Source organism: Rhineura floridana, chromosome 12, assembly GCF_030035675.1.
Source record: "Rhineura floridana isolate rRhiFlo1 chromosome 12, rRhiFlo1.hap2, whole genome shotgun sequence".
NCBI classification, from domain to species: Eukaryota; Metazoa; Chordata; class Lepidosauria; order Squamata; family Rhineuridae; genus Rhineura; species Rhineura floridana.
The window spans coordinates 10,305,721-10,330,175 of NC_084491.1; the positions used below are offsets into that span (position 1 = coordinate 10,305,721).

The 24,455-nt window shown below is 42.2% G+C and overlaps 1 protein-coding gene across 4 annotated transcripts in view; it reads right to left on the reverse strand.

The window, feature by feature from the left end:
* The window catches only part of IDO2 (indoleamine 2,3-dioxygenase 2), a 57,537-nt gene that overhangs the window by 8,094 nt on the left and 24,988 nt on the right, over window positions 1-24,455 (reverse strand). For 2 of the 4 annotated variants that reach the window (XM_061592411.1, XM_061592410.1), the window contains 2 exons: window positions 7,806-7,954; window positions 516-6,558 (listed from right to left, as the gene is read on the reverse strand). In XM_061592411.1, the coding sequence (XP_061448395.1) occupies window positions 6,203-6,558; window positions 7,806-7,954 (505 nt within the window). In that variant the 3' untranslated portion in view covers window positions 516-6,202. Of the gene's footprint in view, window positions 1-473; window positions 6,559-7,805; window positions 7,955-24,455 lie in introns of those variants that run through there. The other 2 variants (XM_061592412.1, XM_061592413.1) reach the window with 2 other exon arrangements.

Consider the following 24,455-nt stretch of genomic DNA (forward strand, 5'->3'; position numbering starts at 1 on the left):
AGCAGGTCACAACAGCACTACTCCCATACAATGGTGAGTCGCAACAACAGCACTACTCCCATACAATGACATGCTAAGCAATTAAGAAGTGGCTCCCCTAAATGCATGTTTGGGTTAAAGATGGGTCCTAGGTCTGAAAAGGCTGAAGACTACTGGTATCACCCAACTATTGCGTACAGAGGTACACAAATCTAGACCCTTGATGCAAGAATAGAGGCTTTCCAAGGACACCGGAGTGTTCCTGTTTTCTGTTTGAAATGTTTATATTTATTATTATTATTATTATTATTATTATTATTCCACCCTTGCTCCCAGTAGGAGCCCAGTAGGAGCCCAAATGCTGAAAGGTATGGTAGCCTGGGAACATAGAAATGCCAAGCCCCTGCATGGGCTGATTCCAGACAGCACAGTTAATAGCCCTTCACAGATTATAATTCTACAAAGCTGAAAGGACTGTTTTTAGTTCTTCCTACCATCAGCCACTGAGGCTTCTTGGCTCAGTTGGAATGATGACACTCAAGAGTTCTCTGGCTGCTCCACCAACTCACCCACCAGAGAGGCTTTGCCATCCCAGCTGTCTGACGCTTGTTGCATGTCCAAGCTAGAGCTGCAGTAACAGAACCAGAAGGCAGCAGAGCATGATTGGCTATGAGATTGTGCACCACTGCATAAAAATGTCTGAGAAACATTATATTAAGAGGGAGGATCTACCATTTGCAGACCCTCTTCCTGCTTTTTGCAGTATCCAGACAGTGACAGCAAGATGAAGGGGCCTCCCCCCACCTCCACCCCAGCACCATCAGGATATGCCCCACATAACAGAACTATGCAGAATTTCCCACAGATAAAACTTCTAGCAAGCTTAAATCTGACATCAAAAGAGTAGGTGCTGCTAAGTATTTCAAAGCACTCCGTGGGCAGGTTTTCCTACAAGGGAAAATGGGATTGCACTACTAACTGGGTTGCATATAGAGCAGTAATAAAACACAGAGAGAGGACAAATCTGTTTGGAATCCCATTTGGGGTAAGACACATGAACAGGGGTGGGGAGAACTGACAGGTAGAGTATGGGAGGGGAGGGGGAAGAAATTTGGTTACAATTCACACTTCCTGAAAGAACTGAAATACATCTTTCAAAATGTGCACGTCCCTGAATTGTGCAACAGAACCAAGGAAGCTGCCTTATACTGAGCCAGACCAATTATCTGTCTAGCTCAGTATTGTCTACGGTGATATACTGCAGCTCTCCAGGGTTTCAGACCAGGAAAAGTGGTTACATTTTTCCAACCTCCCAAAATGTGTACAAAAATGCATATATTAAGGGAAGGAGTGCGTCAAATGTGTCGATAAGTGAAAATAACATACAAAAAAGTGTTATATTAAAGGAGATTGCTTACAAATAAGTCTATATTAGGCAATGTTGCATACAAAAATTTGTAAATTAGGAGAAATGCACACTATAGTGTCGATTAGGGATGGGCGATAAATTCTATTCAGTTTGCATTTCAAGCTGAATCTATCATATTTGCACTTTCCAAAACAATAAGATAACCAAAACACAGCCATCCTTTGAAATTTGCACTTATCCGAATTTTGCATTGCAGTTCTCCAACCAAAGAATGTTTGGAAAAATGAATATATTAGTGAAAGTAACATACAAAAATGCATTATATTAGGAGGAATTGCTTGCCAAAATGTGTACATTAGTCAAAACTGCAGACAAAAATGTGTTTATTAGGAGAAATTGGAATTAAAATGCCAGGCAATTTTCATGAGGATTTTTTTTTAAAGCCCACAAATTGCTGCAGAAATCTGGAGATCTAAGACTGGAGACATGAGAAACTGAGAGAACAGAAATTAACTTTCCATCCCTAGTGCTGATGCTTTTTAAAAAATAATAATAATAAACTGATGAAGAAATGTGTTCAATTGAAATTAAGTCTGGGAAAATGAGAAACTGAGAAAAATGGAAATGGACAGATTCTTCCATCCCTCAGTATGGATCAAATGCCCCTTTGCTCCTGCTGTTTCTCTACTCCAAATCACCTGCCCACTGAAGCTGCTTTTTCTTACAAAATGCATCTCTCCGGGGTCGTTACATGTATTTTCATGTAATGGGCAGTGCCTTATGTGATACATAGTTCAGCCATGGATTCACTATGAGATCTAGAAAATATTCTTCACCCAGAGTACATTTTTGAAGCTCCTGTGAACTCCAGGAAGGAGACCGATTTTAAAAGTGGCAAGGCCTGCCTGCTGCATCCTAGTTGTTCCCTGTGACATTTCCCTCTCTTAAAAGAGACTTCCTATTCCCTTCTGACCAAAATGTGTAGAAAAATGCACAGATTAAAGGAAAGTATGCATAAAAATGCTTCTGTGAAAATAGCTTGCAAAATACAGTATTTTAGGTGAAATTGCTTGCAAATATGCATGTGTTTGGCAAAATTGCATAACAATGTGTATAAGGAGAAATGCCCACTAAAATGGTGCCAAATCTTCTTGAGGGTTTTTTTAAAAATTGCACACTGATACAGAAATGTGGTGAACTGAACTTAAGATTGGGAAAATGAGCAACTGAAAGACAGATCTGTCCATCCCTAGCCGCATGTTCTACTTCAGAGAGGACAATCCTCTGTTGGAAGGTTTGTGACCTACTTACTGCAGTGTGCTAGAAGTCTGCTTGAAAACAGCCTCCGTGAAAAGAACAGACACCAGGTTATTCGAAGGTCATCAGATTCCCTGCAAGCTGCGTTCACAGATGGATCATATCTATGAAGCAGAGTTTGAGCAAAGGGTCAAATTACAGCCAAACATAATAAACACATCGTTTTAGCCATGGGGAGTGCTTAAGGATGGTGAACCAATTGACCATAGTCCACATTTGACCAATATGCCCTTTGTTTGTTTTGTGTATTTTATCAGAGTCGTTCAAAGAAGATCCAGGTTCAAATCCTCACTCTGCCACAGTATATATTGGGTGTCCTTTGGCCAGTTACTTGTCTACACCTTGAGCCCAGGCAGGATATGTATTAATACTTATTTCGGAGCCTGTGAGATGATAATATTATGAAATAGTCAGCTTCCCTCTTTGATCAAAAGCAGCTTGAATGTGGAAGGATCTGCCATCATTCTCCATTCCCAGGGTCATTCTGGGCACAAACCTGGAAAACTTAGCCAACACTAAGCCGACAATCTTATGTGCATTTACTTGGGATGAAGTCCCATGGGACTCTATGACTTGCTTCTTGATCAGGAAGTTTCTGCCAGGAAAGCAATAAAAAAAACTTGGATCTCACCTACACATGTAGCAAAACAGCGTGGCATAGTCCTGAAGTCATAGTTGTTATTGTTCAATTTGTTAGTTGCTTGTTACCCGAAGGTCTCCACGACTTACAACATTGTTAAAAACACAAATAAATATATCATACACTAAAATCCAAACAACAGCAACCATCCCCAAAACAGCCACAGGAAGCACACTAATGACAAACAATATCATCTTAGTCTATCAAAAGCCTGGGGGGAAAGGTAAGTCTTTACCTGACACTGAAAATATGTTAATGAAGGTGGACCTCACTAGGGAGCATATTCACACAGATGGGGAACCACCACTGAGAAGGCCCTCTCCCTTGTCATCACCCTCTGAGCCTCCCCCAGAGGGGGGAACCTGGAGAAGGGCCTCAGAAGATCTAGGGGTCTGGGTAGGTTCATATCAGGAGAGGAGTTCCAGAAGATATTGGAGACCTGAGCCGTAAACAGCTTTATAGGTCAAAACCAGCACTTTGAATTGGGTTTGGAAATGACCAGAGTAGGAAAATTATCAGCCCAAGAGCCACATTTCCTCATGAGCATGTTTCTGGAGGCCATGTGCCAATGATGGGACCAGATCCAAAAGTGGGTGGGTCAGAGTTAAAAGTGGGTGGAGTAATGGATGTGATTCCATTTCATGGCTCCATTCCAGCCGTGCCAAAATTCACCTTCCAGCACTTAAGGATGGAGCAGGGACAGTGCGGGATGTGGCATACAGAGAGTCCTGAGTGGTAGATACTGAGGTCTGGAGGGCCACATTTGGCCCCCGGGCCTGAGGTTTGCCACCCTTGCAATAGACTGTGCCACCTTTGGATGTCCTCCCATAAAGAAAACCTTCCCTGCAGTTCAAAGAAAAAGAGAAAACTAGGGTATCGGGAGGAAGGTTCTAGCCCAAACCTGATCTCGCTATGCTACTTTCTACTTCCAGGGAGGAATCGTTCAAAAATGTTATCTTTCACTTGCAAATGAGGTGGTTTGATCTATTCTGTTTCTTCAAGATTTTGGCCAGGTACTGGCCAGGCTTTTCAGGACTAACTTAAATGCCAGTGATTTCAACGGAAGTTATTCATGGCTAACGTTTGATGGATTGTAGTGCCCAGAACATTTAGGAACTCTTTTTTCTCATCTCAGATAAAGGATTTTTAAGGATTTTCACTAGCTGCGGAATCAAGACTGTGGTGTTTCTGTGTAACTTGCCTCAGCTGGACTTCCTGGGTGCTAAGTCCTGCTCAGAGCAGAACCATTGAAATGAATGAACCTAGATTGGCCATGTCCATTAACTTCAATGGGTCTACTCTGAGTAGGACTAGCATTGACTATTCCCCCTTTATGACATTAAACAAAAACCCTCTCCTGACACATTGGGAGTGGGGTGGGGAAAACTGATTAAAGAAGTGTCAAAAAAATGAGGAGAAATCCTTAATTGGGCAATTAAATTTACTTATGCTGAATTAATCACCAGGAATCAAGAAGCATCACCTCTGGTTCCATCTACAAATCTTTCCAGAAGACAGATTTATAGTGCAAGGATTGTGCAGTTTGATCCATTTGTTGTGCAACATTGAAACCACCTTAGCTTTGACTTCAATATTATTCCCACCCACCCCTTTTCATAACACTACAGCAGTGATTGCAGATTCAGCATGGAGTGTGGTTGCACAAATGTCACAGGCACTCATTGTATGGCTTCCATGACATCTTGTCATCAAAGAAGAGTCAGGATGGACAAATCTGTCTCACACTTTCTCATTTTACCAATCTTACATCCAGTTTGCCGTATTTCTGCACCAGTTTGCAGAAAATAAAATAAAATAAAAAATTAAACACCTGACCAAAAAAGTCAAAATTTTAGTGGACATTTCTCCTAATATAAGCATTTTTGCAAGCAGTTGTACCTAATATACAAATTTCTGCAACATATTTTCCCTAATATAATGCATTTTTTTCATGAAAAGATGCATTGTTACGCACACTTTCCCCTGATATACACTTTTTTGTTTGGTGAACATAATCTCAAAATTCAGAGAAGGGTGAATTTTGAAGGACAGCTGCATTGCCATTCACATTTTACTGGGACTCCCAAAATGGCACCCTCACACATCTCCATGGTGCCTGCCAAGGACCCCTAACCCCTCCGCTTTTTAAAAAGTGAGGGGTTTTTTTGTTTAGTGGGAACTTAGGAAGCTGCCTTAGACTGAGTCACACCAGTGGTCCATCTAGCTCAGTATTGTCTGCACTGACTGGCAGTGGCTCTCCAGGCCTTCAGACAGGGGTCTCCAGTCCTACCTGGAGATGCCAGAAATTGAACCTTGGACCTTCTGGAGGCAAAACAAATGCTCTGCTACTGAGTGGCAGCCCTTCCTCAAGGGTGGGATGTCTGTTTTTCAGGGGGTTGATTGCTTTTGTGTGTTTTATTGGTTAGGGGATTTTAGGGAATTTGGCTGGTGGTTGTTTTTTGGAGGGAGGGGTTCCTAAACATTGCCAGATTTTCTTCTCTGAAATGGGTGTTTTGTGGTGCTCAGGAGAGTTTCTTAGATTTACATATGTGCCCCGAGGCCCAAAAAGGTGGGTATGCTGCTTTATTTCAAGTAGTCCTCTATCTGAAGGACTGTCTGGTCTAAGTCTTGGGGTTGAAAGACAAAAATATCTAAGAAGGGAAAGGGAACAGAAGGGGCTAGAAGTTGCAGAGCAGACCGAACAAGCACACACAGCTCACCTGGTGACACTGTGATGAGATGTACCCAGTTCCTATTTAAATTATAGCAGTCATTTCTAAATTTGTACTGATTACATATAAATGAGCATATAAACATTTTGTGCTTTTTTTTTTTTTTTGGTGATGCATCACTGGCCATCCTAGCTGAACCCCAAACTGAGAAAAAGAACAAGCTTTTTAAAAAGTTAACATGGCTTCTTTTGTCGTGTCACGGACACTTTTGAGAAAGCTCAGAACCTCAGAACCTCCCGTCCCCCTCTCTTCCAGGAAAGAGGGGGGGCTTATTGATGAAGTGGGCTCGCTTGGCTTGGTTTTGGCATTGCGAGCTGCCGCGATGATGTACTTGGCAACCATGGCAATGTGGTAGGTCCTCAAGTCAGAAAGGGCAGACACGCACATGTTGTATGCAGAACAGAGACCCTCGTTTCTGGAGGATAGGATATGACTCCTCAGCGGAGGAACAGACTGGATTTCCTTGATGAAAGCCCGGTGGTGAGGGGGCATGTATTCCCTCATTTGGTGCAAAAATGCAGCTAGCAAAGAACACAAAGAAGATGGGTGAGTAGGATTAAACATATGTCACATCTGCGCTACACATTTATAGCAGTACCATACCACTTTAAACAGCCCTGGTTTCCCCCAAAGAATCCTAGGAACGGAAGTTTATTAAGAGTTCTGAGAGTTCCCCTCATAGACCGACAGTCCCCAGAGTTCCCTAGGAAGAGGGATTGATTGTTACACCACTCTGGAAACTGCAGCTCTGTGAGGGGAAGAGAGGCCTCCTAACAATGTCCAGCAACCTCAACAAACTACTATTCCATGGTTTAACAGGGTTTACACTATGAAGTCAATATTGTATTGTTGTGTGGCAGGATTAGGGATATTGCTGAAATCCAACTTCCATCATCTCTGACCTCTGGCCAGGGCTGGCTCCGGGCATACCGGGGCCCTTGGGCACCAGCCTGCCTCAGGCCCCTCCACTCCCCTTCCATGCAGGACAGGAGCTTCCAAGATCGCCCGCCATCCCCCTGCTTCACCTACCTTTCTCTGCTGTTTTTTGCGGCTGCGCGCACTGTGCATACAGGGTTGCCATCAATCAAGATGGCAACCGAGGTTTCCATAAGGGACTGAAGCCTCTGCCGCCATCTTGGTTGATGGCACGCATGTGCGTGCATTGCTGACATCAACCAAGATGGTGGCAGAGGCTTCAGCCCCTTGCAGAAACCTCAGCTTTTTGCGCACACTGCAAAAAACAGCAGAGAGAAAGGTAGGTGAAGCGGGGGGATGGTGGGCAGCTCGGAAGCTCCTCCTGTCCTGCGATCTGTGGCTCCTGCCACGGATCACAGAAGGGGAGTGGAGGGGCCCTTCAGGGGCCTCTGTAGCTCCAGGGGCCTTCAGGCCAGTGCCCCACCTGGCCACCCTTTAGAACCAGCCCTGCCTCTGGCCGTGCTGCTGAGGCTGATGGGAACTGGAGCCTGGCAACACCTGAATGGCCACAGTTTCCCCCCTTCCCTATAATAAATAAACCAGGACAAAATAAATAGTACACCATGTGATAACACCACACTTAGCGGACCATGCCATTTTAGACCTCTGGTGGAAAATACGTGTGGCAACCATATCGTGTTGTTCCACATGCCCCACATTTTGTGACTGGCACCCACAGCACTTTCTCAAAATTCCAAATGTGCCCGCAGGCTTAAAAGCCTGCAATCCAGCGCAAACCCCATGAGCAGTGGGGTGGACGAGTGGGTCTCCCTAAATCAAGTGACCAACTTACTGCTTTCCCTGCAATGTTGGATTCCAAGGAGTTCGTCGAAGGTGTGCAGTGTGGTGCTTTGTGCTGCACTACCCCCAGAGTACACCAGTGGCTTGTCACAGACACCCTCATAGATCAGCCCTTCTGGGAGGGCAGGATTGTCCCTCCAGCTGAAAGGAAGGGAAGGCAGTGAGAGATTGCATCACCAAGAGCTGTGTGGCAGTTCTGATTAGTAGTAGTAGTAGTAGTAGACTTGTTTGTTTGTATTTAGTCAACAGATTATCACAAAACAATAGCTACCATCTACTGCTGAGCCACGTTCAAAGTCCTTGCATTAATTCACAAAGCACTGAACAACTTGGGTCCAGGGTGCCTTAGGGACCTCCTGAACCTTCATATCACTGAGACCATCTGCAGGAGCATCGTTGGTCATCCCCCAAATTGGCGAGGCTCATTTGACAGGAACAAGAAATCGAGCCATTTGTGTCATTAGCCCAGTCCTGTGGAATGCTCTGCCAATAGAGATCTAGCAGGCACCTTTTGTTCTGATTTGTAAATGCCTGCTGAAAACCTTTCTGTTCTGCCAGGCTTATGTAGGCAGTTAAGAATATGCCTTTTTGCAGTAGCTGATCTTTGTTTTCACTGTATTTTTAAATGGTTTCTACTGTACAGTTTTTATTTGTTGTAAACTGCTTTAATTTTTTTTAAATTAAATAGCAGTATCCAAATATGTTTATAAATAAATTAAAGTTTAACAGTATGAAAGTATCACAAGGTAAGATCATTAGAAGTTAACTCACACCCAACAAACTACAACATAAACATGCTGGTTCTGGTGAATAAAGCCCTATGCAGCTTGGAACCAGGATATCTAAAAGATCGTCTCATCCCTTTTATACCGAGTCAGTCACTGCGCTCTGCAGATCTTCCTGCAGATGCCATCTTATAAGGAGGTCCATTCCACACAAGGTAGGAAGCAGACCTTTAGTGTTGTGGCACCGACCCTTAAATATTAGACAGGCACCAGATCTGTTGTCTTTTTGGCACCTATTGAAGACCTTCCACTTTCAAGAAGCCTTTTAAAGTATAGAACTGTCCTAGTCAGCATGTTTTTAGATGTTGTTTGCCACCTTGGGCTCCTTTGGGAGGAACGCCAGGATTGAAATTTCATAAATAAAGTAAATAAATGATAAACAAACTTAAAATGCTGAATTTCTCTGGCAGGTCACAACATGCCCCTTTAAATGGGGGGATGTTCTTTTTTAACAAATATGAAAATGAAATATTAAAATAAAATAAAATGGGATGGAATAAAATGAACTTATGCAAATCCAAATACAATTATGTAAAGCCTAAATGAATAAAAGCATAACAAACTTTTATTCAACTAACTTTTATTTAGAGTAGACCCACTGAAATTAGTGAGCCTAAGTTAGGCACAGCCATTAATTTCAATGGGTGTACTCTGAGTAAAAGTTAGTTGAATACAACCCAAAATTTTGACCCTGGGAAGGCATACATTCTCTCTTACGAATATTCTCTTTTCATCAGTTACTGCAGATAGAAAATGTCCAGTCTTCACAGTTGTATATTTATCATGTCCACCCAGTAGATAAAAATGTGTACAAAGGCTACAAACTTGCATGGTGCATGTGACTGAACCACATGCAAACCTTCTCTACAGGCAGCTAATAGTGGAGTTAGGGTATGAAAATTTTTTTTAGCCTTTGCTCTCCTTATGGATGGAAAGATCTGCCAATTTTGGTTCTCTCAGTTTCTCATTTTTCCAATCTTAAATTCAGTTCTCCACAATTCTGCAGCAATTTGTGAATTCTCCAGCAGTGTAGTGTGAATTTCACCTAATAAACACATTTTCTATATGCAGTTTTGACTCATGTACACATTTTTGCAAGCCATTTCCCCAAATAGAATGCATTTTTGAGTGTTATTTTTGCTAATATACTTCATTTTTATGCACACTTTCCCCAAACATAGTGACTTTTGCAAACATTACTTGGTTGGAGAACTGCATTGCAAAATTTTGATAGGTGCAAATTTCAAAGAACGGCTGTGTTTCAGTTCTCATATTGTTTCAGAAAGTGTGAACTAGATAGATTTGACCTGAAATATGAACTGAGTCAAATTTCTTGCCCTAGCACCACTAACACCCCTATCTCACCATCTTTGGTTAACAGATTTTGTGGTGGTAGGACTGATGATGGTACTCTGTTTTTACTGAGCCATCCTGCCTGGACATAGGCCAGAATTCCCCATTCAACAGTAGACCTGGGCCTGGGGATTAAGGTCTCTACAAAGCAGCAAGGGTGAGGGAGGCAATTTACAGAGGAGAAGCAGCTAGGGGGAGGAGGGTGCTGCACCCTTGCCCTGTCTGCCAAGGTTTATTGATTTCAGATATGTCCATCCCATTTTTCCAACAGGGAAGCTCAAAGTAGCTAACAGCCTAGAAATAGAAATAATCCAGACTTTCCACCATAGCAACATCAGCCAGGATTCCAGATGTGCTGTTGTCACTTTGTGGATTTGGGGAGGGGGCTGCTGAGTGGGAAAGGTTAAGCCCACACACATCTAACTTCCCCACTGCTAAGGATGGGAGAGAAATTCAATTCAGTTTGCATTTCAAGCTGAATTTATCAAATTCCCACTTTCCAAAACAATATGAGAACTGAAGCACAGCCATCATTCGAAACTCGCACTTATCTGAATTTTGTGATGCAGTTCTCCAAGCAATATTTGCAAAACTGCATATATTAGGGGAAAGAGTGCATAAAAATGAACATCTTCATGAAAATAACATACAAAAATACAACATATAAGAAGAAATTGCTTGCAAAAATGTGTACATTGGTCAAAACTGCATACAATAATGTGTGTATTAGGAGAAATTGGCACTCAAATGCTGAAGAAGTTTCATGAGGATTTAAAAAAAAAATCACAAAGTGCTGCAGAAATGTCGAGAACTGAATTTAAGAACTGAAAAATGAGAAACTGAGAGAACTGAAATGGACAGAGCTGTCTGTCCCTTCCCATTGCCTTGGTTTTGCAGCTGTTCAGCGGCAACCTGAGGCTACTTCAGATATGTGGTTTCAGGAATCCAAGGACCAGTTTAGAGAACTATTGGAGCTCTTCACATATGACCAACTGGGATCAATTAATACCTGGAGGGCTGGGAATGAAACACTGCCTCTTTTGCAAAAGGCTTGGCTCTGTCCAGGTGCAGGCATTATGGCAGAAGGGAGGCTCCAGGCCTGACACTCTGTCTTCGTGAGCCATAGTGGTGTAGTGCATTGGGTGTTGGATCAGAGGACCTGGGGGTCCAGAGTCCAAATACCCTAAGCCACAAAGCTCACTAGCTAATCTTGGGCCAGTCTAACCTACCTCCCAAGGTTATTGTGAGGCTAATATGGAAAGGGAAAGAACCATGTACATCACCTTGGACTCCAGAAAGGAAAGGGAAAATAGAAGTGTATGTAAATAAATAAATAAATGGGACCGCTGATATTTTAGGCTTCCCAATTGAAAGTATAAGTTGCACACATGTAGACTATGTGCAGAAGAGCCACCAAGCCCATAAGGAGTAGGGTCTGTCTCCAGATTGGGGGTGAATTCTGAAACATTTTCTGAACACAATTATAGCGCATTAGCAGTGGATTTATTCTGCTTCGTTGCTTCTGCAATGCTACTGCATTATTGCTGTCCAGAGGGGCTGTAGCCCAATGAAAGCAAAACAAAAATAAACATTTGTGCTATTAAAAGATATGGGATTTCAGCAGGAAGTTATGGGATATGCTCTGACTGGAAGTGAAGCAGTATGACTGTCTTCAAACTTTTGCAGTTGCAAATAGTATTGAAATTGGGATTGTGTGTGACCACCTCAATAGCATCAACAACAACATCATCATGACTGTGCAATAAAAAGGATGTCTGGAGGGGTCCATTGCAATCCCATTTCTCAACTTTCCTCTTGTTCTTACCACAGGATCCTGCCCAAGCACTATGATTGACTTAGGCAGCTTTTCTCTGGTCTGACGACCAAAGGAAGGGATGCCAGTGGTGACCAGACCTTCTTTATGGTGGCCCCCTGCCTTTGGAAATCTCTTTGCAGAGAGGCTCATGTGACACTGAGTCTGTCCTTTGGGGGCATCAGATTAAAAACTGTTATTATTTTCTCAGGTCCTCTCTCTCTCTCTTTACTTGGGTTTTACCTGTTTAGGTTAGGGTGTTTATTTTTCAAGAACTGTCATTAATTCCAACTTTGTGTTGTCTTATACTGTATTTTTGTTCTGGAAGCTGCTCCAAAAATGATTGTTGAAAAGCAGGGTATTACATGCCAACAGACCTTTTAAGTAGAGACCTTATCCCAGTCTGCATCTGTGTTGGAATTGTTTTTAAGGATTTTTTTTTACAGGATGTTGTGTTTTTAAGATGTTTTATAGATTTTTTAGTGTTTTGTCATTTGTTTGCCACCCTGAGCTTATTCTGAGAGGAAGGGCAGGATATAAATTTAATTCATGTTAAATAATTAAATAACACTGGACCCACTTGATTCATGAGCATGGCTAAATATCAGCTCATTGATCTAGTTAGATATCAGACAGGGGCCATCTCTGTCATCTTTTCAGCCACTGTTGAAATCCTTCCTTTTTCAGCAAACTTTCAAAGGAGAATTTTTCATCCCAATCAATATCTAGAATGGATTTGAAATTGTTTTGACTGTTTTTATATACATGGGGGGGAAATGAAATGGACTGCCTTCAAGTCAATTCTGACTTACGGCGACCCTACAAATAGGGTTTTCATGGTAAGCGCTATTCAGAGGGGGTTTACCATTGCCGTCCTCTGAGGCTGAGAGAGGCAGTGACTGGCCCAAGGTCACCCAGTGAGTTTCATGGCTGTGTGGGGATTTGAACCCTGGTCTCCCAGGTAGTCCAACACCTTAAGGCTTAACCACTACACCACACTGGTTCTCTTTTATATACATAATATGTTTTAATTAGTCATTTTATATATGTTTTATGGTATGTATTTTATCCAGGCTTATGGCTTTTCATTGGGTTGGTAGTTAAATATGTCAGTGGCCTTGTTGTACTCGTCCATCAAGTGAGGAGGGGTAGGACTTGTTCCTCTTAAATATATTGTTTGATGAGCATTTTAGGGTTTTGTGTCTTGCTGTTTTTATCTGGTTTGAATACCTTTGTTATTCTGTTTTATTGTGTGAGTCGCTTTGTAGCACCTGAGTGCAAAAATGCAACTAATAAATAAAGAGGAATACTGGGAAATTGCTTCCAGAAGATTCATAGGAAGTGAAATTGTATCTGTAAAGGAGCCAGCCCCTGGTTATAATCCTGATCTTCCCATGAACAGTGCTTCACAATGTTCTCTGGCTGCAATCAAAGTAAATGCTCCCCCCCCCAGTGCCAGGCTGATAGGCCGCAGAGCCTCCATGCCTCTCTGCTGGGTGACGCATTGCAGGAGATGTGCTTTAGCTAGAAACGAGGGTCGGGCTCGCCTAGGACTCAAGCTGCGTGCAGGCTCATTAGGCATCCTTTGCCATCTGCCCCTGCCAAATGTTGGCAAGACTCTGGCAATCAGCAAGTCTCTATTTTTAGCCTGATATTTTATTAAAGTGGTCACACAGAGAGAGAGAAAATCATGAGCTGACAAGCCCTCTCCCCATCAGCTGCTTAGAAGACTCACCACAGGGGTATTCACACGTTACTCTGTACCCAGGTAGAAGCCCCCTGTACCTGGGTACAGCTGCTCGTGAGAAAGAGTCTACATGTGGTGATTTCAAAAATCACCAAGTGTACAGGCATCCTGAAAAAAGCCGTCTTCTACTCACGTGGTGATTCTCCCTGCATGCTGTCCCCGTGGAGCTGATCGTGAGCAATCAGTTTTTCTCCCTGGGGACAGCGTGAGCCTTGTACCAGCAGCAGCAGCAGCAACAGCCAATCAGAAATGGGCTGAAGAAAAATGTCAGTTGCTGGAGCCACAGAGAGGGAAAGAAGAGTAAAGCTAAAATGGAGGCAAGTGCAAGGAAGAGGAAAGGGAGACCAGCCTGAAGCAAGGAAAGAGCTTGAGGGAAGGAAAGAGGCAAAAAATGGGGGGGGGGAGAAGAGGCAAAACATGGGGGGAAGAGGCAAAAAACTGGGGGGAGAGGCAAAAAACGGGGGGAGAGAGCTTTGAAGGACTCACTGCAATTTTTTAAAAGTCTACTCAGAAGTAAATCATTGAACTGAGTTCAATGGGCCTTACTCCCAGGTAAATGGAGTGACTAAAAATGTGAGAGACTTGTCAGGAAGCTAGAGCTAGGTTTAAAAAATAGATTTGTTTTACAAACTTAAATGGAGTTTAAGCCTCTTGTGGGCTCAGGCGAGTGGAAACTGCCATCTTGAGAGAAGGGCAGAAGGAAGCAGTAATCAGAAAACTAGCGAAGAGAGAGAAGGGCAGAGATTCTGAGGGCTCACAATATAATTCTAAAAACATTACTCAAAAGTAAGTCTCACTTAGTTCAATGGGGCTTACTCACAGGTAAGTGGAGGTAGGATTGCCTAAAAAAAGCAAGTGTTCTGTCCGAGAAGCTAGAGCTAGGCAAGGACTTACATTGTTAATTTTTACAAAATTAAGTTTGATTACATTCCTAGTACAATACTAACCCCATGCTTACTCTGAAGTAAATCCCATTCAGTTTGGTGGGACTTACTCCCAGGTAAGAAGCATTAGGATTCCAGCCCCTTAAAAGAAACAGTTGGGGGGGCAGAGAAAGGGAGGGGAGTTTGTCTCTGTGTCTGCTCACAGTCCAGTCCAGTCCTACCCATGTTTACCCAGAAGTGAGTCCCACTGAGTTTAATGGGGCTTACTCCTGAAGTGAATGTGAATATAGAATTACAGCCTTTAACTTCTAAATTCAATCCTTTCCTTTAAATACTAGGTGATTTATCAATAAATATTATAAAATTTATAATGTCTGTTAAATGTTCAATGTGTCATCATGTGACTCTTATTGTTGCTTGTTACAAGTAGTACACCTACTATTCAGGATAGTGCCACAAATAGATTCCAAAACTTGCTCCAACCCCCTTGTTCAGGTAATGAATAATAGCTGCTATCACAACTACAATAATAAAATAACTAAATGGCTAAGTAACACATTGCCCAGAAATTATATATATAATTTCTCAAGTAATTGTGCAAAGGATTGTAGCCTTAATCTTATTTAATGCCTTATTTCCTTTACATCTCAACTTTCTGGCAAAGAGCTCAGTGTGGCATATGTACACACAGCACCTCAGAATAGCCCTATGAGGTAGTTTAGGTTGAGAAGGTGACTAGCCCAAAAGTCACCCAGTAAGTTTCATGGCTGAATGAGGGTTTGAATCCAGGTCTCCCAGGCCCTAGCCCAGTACTCTTATCGCTACACCACACTGGCCTTTGCAGAACTTGTACACTACAGTACCTCTATAAATCCAATATAAATTACCCACAATATTTCTCTTCCTTGGTCTTTTAAAACCTATTGAAATCAATGGTAAGGTAAGTTATGTTGTGTGCTTTCTATTTCCTCCTAAAGGTCAAGAAAGAGAAATATGGCCAAGACTCTTCCAATAATTTGATGACATAGGTCAGTAGTGATACATGGGGGGGGGAGAGAATGGCAGTGGCACAGAGATGGCAAAGTTGGGGGTACTTTGGTGGAATGCAGCACAAGCTTGCAGGTGTGTGCCCACCTGCTGCAGGATGGTGGTGTCACCAGCTCTGAACTTTCAGGCACCTTGCCCCATTCAGTGAGTGGCAATGCTGCCATTACTGAGAGAGCCATTACAGGCAGAGTCTGGGATCCACCCTGTGTTTTGCTAAAACCTCAAGAACCACCAACTGCAGCCAGCTGCAAAAGACATACGTCTAGTATGAAAGAACATGGTGTCTCTGCGAAGCTGCTGAGCACAGGGTTATCAGAACTGAGATGAGCTCACAGTCTTTCCACACATAGATCTATTCCTACTTTACACAAGTATTCTTAATTTCAGTTGTCAAATTTCCAAACGGATGTGTGCCCTTTTGTTGCTATTGTTAAACAACTGGAAGCCAGAAGCGCTTGCCAATTGACTACAAATCTCCCAGAGATCTACCAAGTGATTACAGTCTATCTTCTGGCCATCCCTGCACTAAATCATTTGTATAGGCACAGACCTACCTTGCAGGGTTGTTGTAGCATGGTTCAAAAGAGTGCTTGCAAAAATGAAACTACAGTAGCAGAGGTAAGACTCTTCAAAACATTGCCAAAGAAGGCATTTTCAAAAAAGCAATGTCACCTTTCTACTGTGTATCCAGAAATTGAGAAGAGAAAAATTGTGGATTTGCTCATCTCTGTGCAGCTCTTACCTTCTATGTCAAGTGTCATGCATCAAAATTAGACACACCTGATGGTCAAACACATGATAATGGCTGCCTCCATTAGAAACTGCTGTCAGAAGTAGCTGTATTACATGGTTTTATGGTAACACAAACCTGCCTTGTAGGGTTGTAATGTTTTGTTTGTTTGTTTATTATTTGATTTATATCCTGCCCTTCCTCCCAGCAGGAGCCCAGGGTGGCAAATACTCTATGGTTAAGATGGTTAGACTTCATGGTTAGACTAAATCAGGATCTAATACTCTAGATCAGGATGGTTAGACTTCATGGTTAGACCAGGATCTAATACTCTAGATCAGAATGGTTAGACTTCAGGTTTTTTGTATTGATTTTATTGTTATTATTACAAAAACCCAAGATCCACCAACCAGAGCAAGCCACAAAATATATGCACTTAGAGTTAAATAATTCTTAGCCCAGGAATTTGTTTGGAGTTCCAAAATTGAACTGAGCTCACAGCATTTCCACACAAAACTCCACTCTGATATTCCCCACTTTCTTCATTTCAGCAGTATAATGGTGTGTGTGGGGGTCGTTTTCTTGTTTTCATTGTGAAACAGGAGTCTGAAATCCTCACTGATCTTCTGTGAGTCATCCTGAGATACACCAATACATTTTGATCTACTTTCTGCCCACCCTGCATTTAAAGTGCTATCCAAAAGCTAAATATTATGACATAGATCAGCGGTTCCCAACCTGGGGGCCACGAAGTAATCCAGAGGGGGCTGCTAACAGTAAATAAATTAATTATTTTTTTAAAAAAAGTCTTCACTCCCTGGACACTGTCTGCTCCCCACTGCCACTGCAAATGACACCTCCTTGCTCCAATTGAGAGGGGAGGACTTTTGCTGAAGTGCTGGAACATCTTTCAGGCACACCAAAGGTATAAAATACATGGCAGACACCAAAGGAGGCTGAGGGTGAAGCTACCAGAAAGAAAAGAGAATTACTACCACTGTCTGCCGTCTCCTCACACTACCACAGCTGCTGATGCCCTTACTCAGAATGAGGGCTTTTAGTGAAGCAAAAAGAAGCAAGGCTGCAAGCAAAGGCTACTTTCCCCCTTCCTTCCTGGCAGCCTAGCTGCCTTCTTGGAGGGAGGTCACAATTTTTTTTGAGCTTATAAAGGGGGTCCCATACCCATAAAGGTTGGGAACCACTGACATAGATCATAAGAAGAGATACGGATGATCACTTTGATACTGAGCTACAAACATTTCTACTGAAAAACCATAAAAACCACAGTCCAGAGCTTTCTTGTTTCCCAAATACCAGGAAAGGCTTTCCAGGGGACAGAGTATGTTACAGTGGGAGCAGTAGGCTGGAAAGCCCAACTGATAAAGAATTTTCCCCACATTTATATTTTGAGTGTAGTTTTGTGTATTAAAACGCATGATATCCTCAAGAAATAATCAGGTGTACCATGTTGGAAGAATAGTTTCAGTTCATACTCTTTTAAGCAGCTTGTTTTTGTTGCAGCCCCCTCCTCAAAATATTTTCATATATAAATATTCAATATATTTAGGTCTGCACTTTCACAGATTTATCTATGAGTAAGTCTTATTGATCTCTATAGGACTGTATAGACATGTATAGGATTGTTTCATGAAAGCCTTCATCAAAAACCATACATACTCTAATAACAGGCAATGAAAAATGCAATATTTTAATAACTATAATTATGATAGTTACAGGTGAGTATTTTCTTTTTAAAAGTTGGGGTTTTGATTTTAAAAACTTAAGAATCTGCAGGAAAAATGAAGAGTAAAACTACATTCCTGTTTCTGCCAAAACTCTTTCTATTGAATGTACCCCTTGACAGGAAACAGTTTCAGGAAGTATAACAGACCCAGCATGCCTTGCCTTGTTGCCAGTAAAAGGGATTTGCTTCAATGGCGCATTTAAACAGTGTCATTGAAGCCATTTTCTTTCCCTGGCAGCAAATGTGTATATAACAGACTGTACACTCGTTGAATGTTACATGTGAATAACTGTACGAGTGTACAGCCCAGCTACTTTTGTACCCAGGTACACAGACTGTACACTCGTTGACTGTAACGTGTGAACAGGGCCCACGTTTTGAGCATTTCTGCCAAGGAATGTAGAGCACCTATGGGAGATAGAGACTGCATTATATGTTTAGGCACAGCCCTGTTCAGACAACCATTCAGGTAAAGCCAGCCTTCCTCAACCTGGTGCCCTCCAGATGTTGCTGGACTTCAACTCCCATCAGCCTCAGACAACATAGCCAATGGCCAGGATGGTGGGTTTTGTAGTCCAAAACCTTAGGAAGGCACCAGGTTGGGGAAGCTGGGTAAAACCAATGCATGGATGGAGGAAGCAGGATAGTGTCCACTATATCTACCCCCTGAGCTAAATATTTGTACAGAGCTTTGAATCAATACCTGGAAGCAGTGGAATCTGGTGGTTCTGATGTGAGTGAAACAGTGAATCTGGTCCAGGTTTTAGTGCAAACTTTCAAGGAGCTGTCTGAGGTGCTGAAACCTTGTCCCAAGATAGGTTCGGCACCTTGAACAGCTCCTTGAAAGTTTGCTCTAAAATCCAGCCCTATATCGAGATGCCAGGGATTGAACTTGGGGCCTTCGGCATGCAAGGCAGATGCTTCACCACTGAGTAAATTTGTAAAGTTGTTTTAAATTGTTTTTAAGGATGCATTTTAAATTGTGGTCAACCACCCTGGAACCTCCAGGTAAAGGAAATAAATTAAATTAATAATAAATAAATAAATAACCATGGGAACCAAGCCCTTAGAAATCCTACAATACTTTGCAGTATGCTAGGATTCCACAGAAAATGCTTAGCAGTGCCTTGACAGCCCAACTGATGCGACATGGGTCCTCTGCAGAAAGAAAACCTGAAAGCTGCTGGACTGGATAACCCTGGGAATGCTCTGCTTACCGAGAGCTGTACAAGTTGCCCACGTTGTGCCTTATATATGCAATTAGAATTTGCTGTGTTACAATTGCTTTTTAATATGTTTTTTATAATAATATGTTTTTAACCCTTTTTTAAAAGATGTTTTTAAAGTTTTTTAAAAAAATGTTTTTAACGTTTTGTTTTAATTAATTTTAAGGTCTGTTTTATGATGTTTTAAAGTGTTTTTAGCACTTCTGTTTGCCGCCCTGGGCTCCTGCTGGGAAGAAGGGTGGGATATAAATCAAATAATAAATAAATAAATAAATAAATAAATAAATAATAAACAAAGAAGGAATGCAAGGAAGTGGCAGTAGTAGAAAGGAGCAAAGGAGAAAAGAGAGGAAGGAGCCAGAATTGCAGCTCATCAGCCATGCCACAGAGATATGAACTTCCTCATTCTAACAGAATGACATACTTGAGAACTCTACAGGGACGTGAATGGTGCTTCACATATTTTCTCTGGCACAGCCACTCTTGCACGACAACAGAAAGAGAAACAATTTTTTTATCCAAACTTATTTTTAGCTGATCCCAGACATGTATATATAGAAAGCCTTCAGTGTCAAAAAGTTACACAAACACACAGAATATTTTTAACATAACATTCTTCCCCCCCCCCAAGCTGATGATCTTCAAGGCTAGATAAGTTTTTGATGGAAAACTGGAGGAAAACCTCACAGTGGCCTTTAGCGCTCTGTAACCCAGACATTCCTCACATAATTCTGGACATTTGCATGCTAGTTGTTGTGCTAGTGCCAGTGTGAAGGAAAGCAGTCCAGACAATGCAGCAGCCTGGGCCAACCTGGTGCCCCCCCAAGGTTTTGGACCACAACTCCCATCAGCCCCAACCAGCATGCTGGAAGACAGCTGGAAGACACTTGTCTGGCCAAGGTTGTTCTGTAGTCTAGTCCCCACCATATGTTCCTATCTCTACCTTCAGACTTACTGGGCCAATCTACAAAGCAGAAACAGCTCCAGGGGGCTCTGCAGACTCTGGCTCTGGGCACGGCTATGCATATTTGCAGCAGTATCTAACAAAGATGCAATGAAGCATGAGGTTGTATTCAACTAAGTCCTACCCAGAGAAAACCCATTGAAATTAATGAACCCAAGTTAATCATGTCCATTTTCAATGGGTTTACTCCAAGGAGGACTAGTACTGAATACCATCCATAATGCCCATAACTCTGGGTGAATGCTGTCGGTGGGACAGGGACAACTTTGGATTCATTTCAGATTGATCCACACTAGGAATGCACAGAAAAATGTAATTCAGTTTACATTCTAAGCTGAACTGACCAAATTTGTAGTTCCTGAAATAATATGAGAATTGAAACACAGCCAACTTTTGAAATTTGTGCTTGTCCGAATTTTGCAAGGCAGTTTGCCAACCCGCACAGTTTACAAAAATGCATGTAAAGGAGATATGCGTTTTGGTTCCCATATTGTTTTGGAAAGTGCAAATTTGACAAATATGGCTTTAAATGCAAACTGATCTCTAGGCCCAAGCCAGGCTTCTTGGGATCCAATCTGAAATGGATCTATGGTGCTTCTCTTATGTGGCTGGGTGTGTTCATGTGCATGCAAGCGTTCATGTACTGCATGTCAGGATCCCTCCCGTTTGGGGGACTTGGCCAAATCACTTCTTAGTCATAAAGGATACCACATAACCTACTTTTGCTAACGATTACAATCAGAGACCTAGAAACACAGCCCTCATTGCAGTCATTCAGGGAGCCTGCAGTCCCCAAAGTGTGGCTCTTGCATTAAAGCTAGCCTTCAAGTCCTTCTGGTCATCATTTTCTCCCCCTACTTTAATCCATCCAAGTTTTAATGAAGGTTTAATGAGGGAGCCTGATTAAGTAAAGGTAGCAGAATTAGATTATGTGGCTCCAGAAAGCCAAGCATTAGGGAGGAGGAGGTGTACACCAACCTTCAGCCATGTTCTCTGTAGCACATAGAGCCATAAAAAAAACTTGCAGAAAAGCATGAGCAAATGAGGCGGGTGTGTGGGGTATATGAAGACTGTAACAATTTATTTGATTATATTGTATGAATTTTTTTAAAAAAAGAAAGAAAGAAAAGCATGTGGGGATTAAGCATTATCATCATATGATTGATTATCTGTCTCCATAGGGCATGATTGGGAAGACCATTATGTCTCTGAGCCTGTCCAGCAGAGTAGCACTCAACTAGAGATGGGCAAATCTCTCTTTTCCATTTCTCTTTTTCCAATCTTAAGTTCAGTTCTTCACATTTCCACATCATTTTGCAAATTCTTTTTTTTAAGGTCCTCATGGACATAAATCCACATTTTTGTGCTCATTGCTCCTGATGTATACATTTTTCTACACAATTTTGCCTATATGCACATTGTGGCAAAGTCATTTCCCTCAAATATCATGCATTTTTGTATGTTGCTTTCACTAAGATTGTTGTTGTTATGTGCCTTCAAGTCGATTACAACTTATGGTGACCCTATGAATTAGTGACCTCCAATAGCATCTGTTATAAACCACCCTGTTCAGATCTTGTGAGTTCAGGTCTGTGGCTTCCTTTATGGAATCAATCCATCTCTTGTTTGGCCTTCCTCTTTTTCTACTCCTTTTTGTTTTTCCCAGCATTATTGTCTTTTCTAGCGAATCATGTATTCTCTCTGTTCATAGGGTTTTCATGTTAAGAGGTATTCAGAGGTGGTTTACCATTGCTTTCCTCTGAGTCTAGCTGCATCTTAGTCTGGTGTCTCAGCTTTGGCCATTCCGCCTTGGGTGACCCTGTTAGGAGTCTAGCCTCTTGGTCTGGACTCCTAACGGCATTGCTCTCAGCTTCTTCAACACTCTCGAATCCCCTCACCACATTAAGGTGTGCATCCTAGAGGAGGTCACTAAGATACAGTATGCATTGTACAAAAACAAATTCAGATAGCAAGATAAATTGTGAATAAAAACGCATCACTAAGATACAGTACACATTTTTATGCACAATTTATCCTGCTATCTGAATTTATGTACACAAGACTTGGCTGAAGAACTGCTTTGCAAAGCTTGAAGACCTGTAAATTTTGAAAGATGGCTGTGTTTCAATTCAAATTTTGTTTTGGGAAGTGTTAATTAGGTACGCTCCATCTTTAAACAAAAACTGAATTGAATTTCACTCCCATCCCTAGACAAGATCCAGCATTTTATGCATGTTGGTCACATTGTAATGTGACAGCCCTTATGGGAAGGTTGAAGGCAGGGTATGCATGCCAGGTGCTCAGAGATGGCAGGGGTGCACTTGCTCCACTCCACGACTATGTGCTGGCATAACATCTGTTATGATTTCTAACATTCCTTTCAAACTGCAGTACCTGTTGCATTGTGGAACTGTGGCTTTTTGATTGATATACTGCCATGTCGTGCTACATTTCATTCACATCAGTGGGCGGGGTGTGAATGAAATGTACATTTCAGTAGATGCACACTTTTGTTCCCCCATGAAAATGGTGGGAAAGAACTATTGTACCAGTGGACCACCTCAAATGTCATCACTGTACTCCCACAATTTTCTGGGTTGCAAAAAGATTTATTTCCTGGAAGCAATTAACACGGAAATGAGCACTAAACTTCCACTAAATTTCATTAGATTTCCAGAAGTGGCTTTTATGTTGGCCACGTTCACACCATACATTTATTCTGCTATTATTCAACTTTAACCAGTCATGGCTTCCTGCAAAGAATCCTGGGAAGTATAGTTTGTGAAAGGTCAGAAAGTTGTTAAGAGACCCCCCTATTCCCATCACAAGGGCTAAAATTGCCAGAGTGGTTTAACAGGCAGTCCTTCTTCCCAGAGAACTCTGAGAATTGTAGCTCTGTAAAGGGAATAGGAGGTCTCCTAACAACTCTCAGCACCCTTCACAAACTACCCTTCCCAGGATTATTTGGGGGAAGCCATGACTGGTTAAATTGGAATAATAGAATAAATTTATTTTGTGAATATAGCTGTTGTGTAAAAGACCAAATAAAATGTGGAAATCATTAGGTAAGGAAATGCCAGGAAAATGTAACAAACAGCTGTCTGCACCCTACAAATGGAGAGCCAAAGAGACTACACTATGTTGATTGTGTGTAAGCAAAAAATGTCAGTAGCTGTCACAGAGAGGTTGCTGAGCAGGATCATAACCAGCGTGCACAGGGTAGGGAAGTTAACACTCCCCTCCTATGGCAGACATGATTCAAATTCCACAAACTAACCCCAAGAAAAATTGTAATTCACCCAAAGAGAAAAGCTCCTTGTACCACAAATGGAAATTGCCCTTGTGGGGCTATTAGTAGTGGGGAGGGATGATTTTTTGCTGGAGGAGAGTATCCCCCGTCCTACACACCACAGACTTATTCCTGCTTCTATTGCTTGCCACTGAGATCATACCTGCTTCTGATGAGAAGGGAGAACCAGTCTGTAGCCCTATATAGCTTGGTAGCAAGGCACCTACAAGATTCTCTCTCCCCTTATATACCACTGCCCTCTGTAGGAGAGGGCCTCCTGCAGATACCTCCTTACCAGGAAGTCTGTTCTGTACAACATAGGAACTGGGCCTTCAGTGTGGGGAAAATCTACCCTTTGGGACTGCCTAATATCACATAACAGTCAGACATCCATCTCTACTATCTTTTTGGTGCCTAGTGAAGCCCTTCCTTATTCAACAAGCCTTGTAAGTGGAGATCTTTATTTCAGATTTGAGTTTGTTTTGTTTTTTTAATCTGAATTTTTTTAAAAAAAAAATGCTGGCTACAAACAAGCTACTGGGCTAGGTTCAAGGTGCTGGGATTGGTGTACAAAGCCCTATACAACCTGGGACCAGGATGCCTAACAGTGGTGGCTGGTGGCCCCAATGTCAGTGGGGCAGTGAATCCACTCTGCATTTTAGCCTGAGCTTTCAAGGAGCTGTCTGAGGTCCTGGGCTGAGGAATCCCCTTGGGTTTTAGTCTGAACTTTCCAGGAGCCACCCAAGGTGCTGTCCAAGATTATTTCAGCATCTTGGATAGCTCCCTGAAAGTTTGGATTAAAACCTGGAGCAGATTCCACTGTTCCACTAACATGGAGCCATTTGCTGCCACTGCCTGCTTGTACAGGTAAGTCCCCTGTTCCCCCCAGAATTTTCAGTGGTTTTCTACCACTTCCTATCACTGCCCCACTGACATTGCAGCCACCAGTCTCCAATGCCTAAAATACCATCTCATCCCCTACATACCCAACCAATCACTGTGTTCTGCCGGAGAGAGCATCCTGCATGCTACCATCCTATTAGGATGCTTGTTCCACACA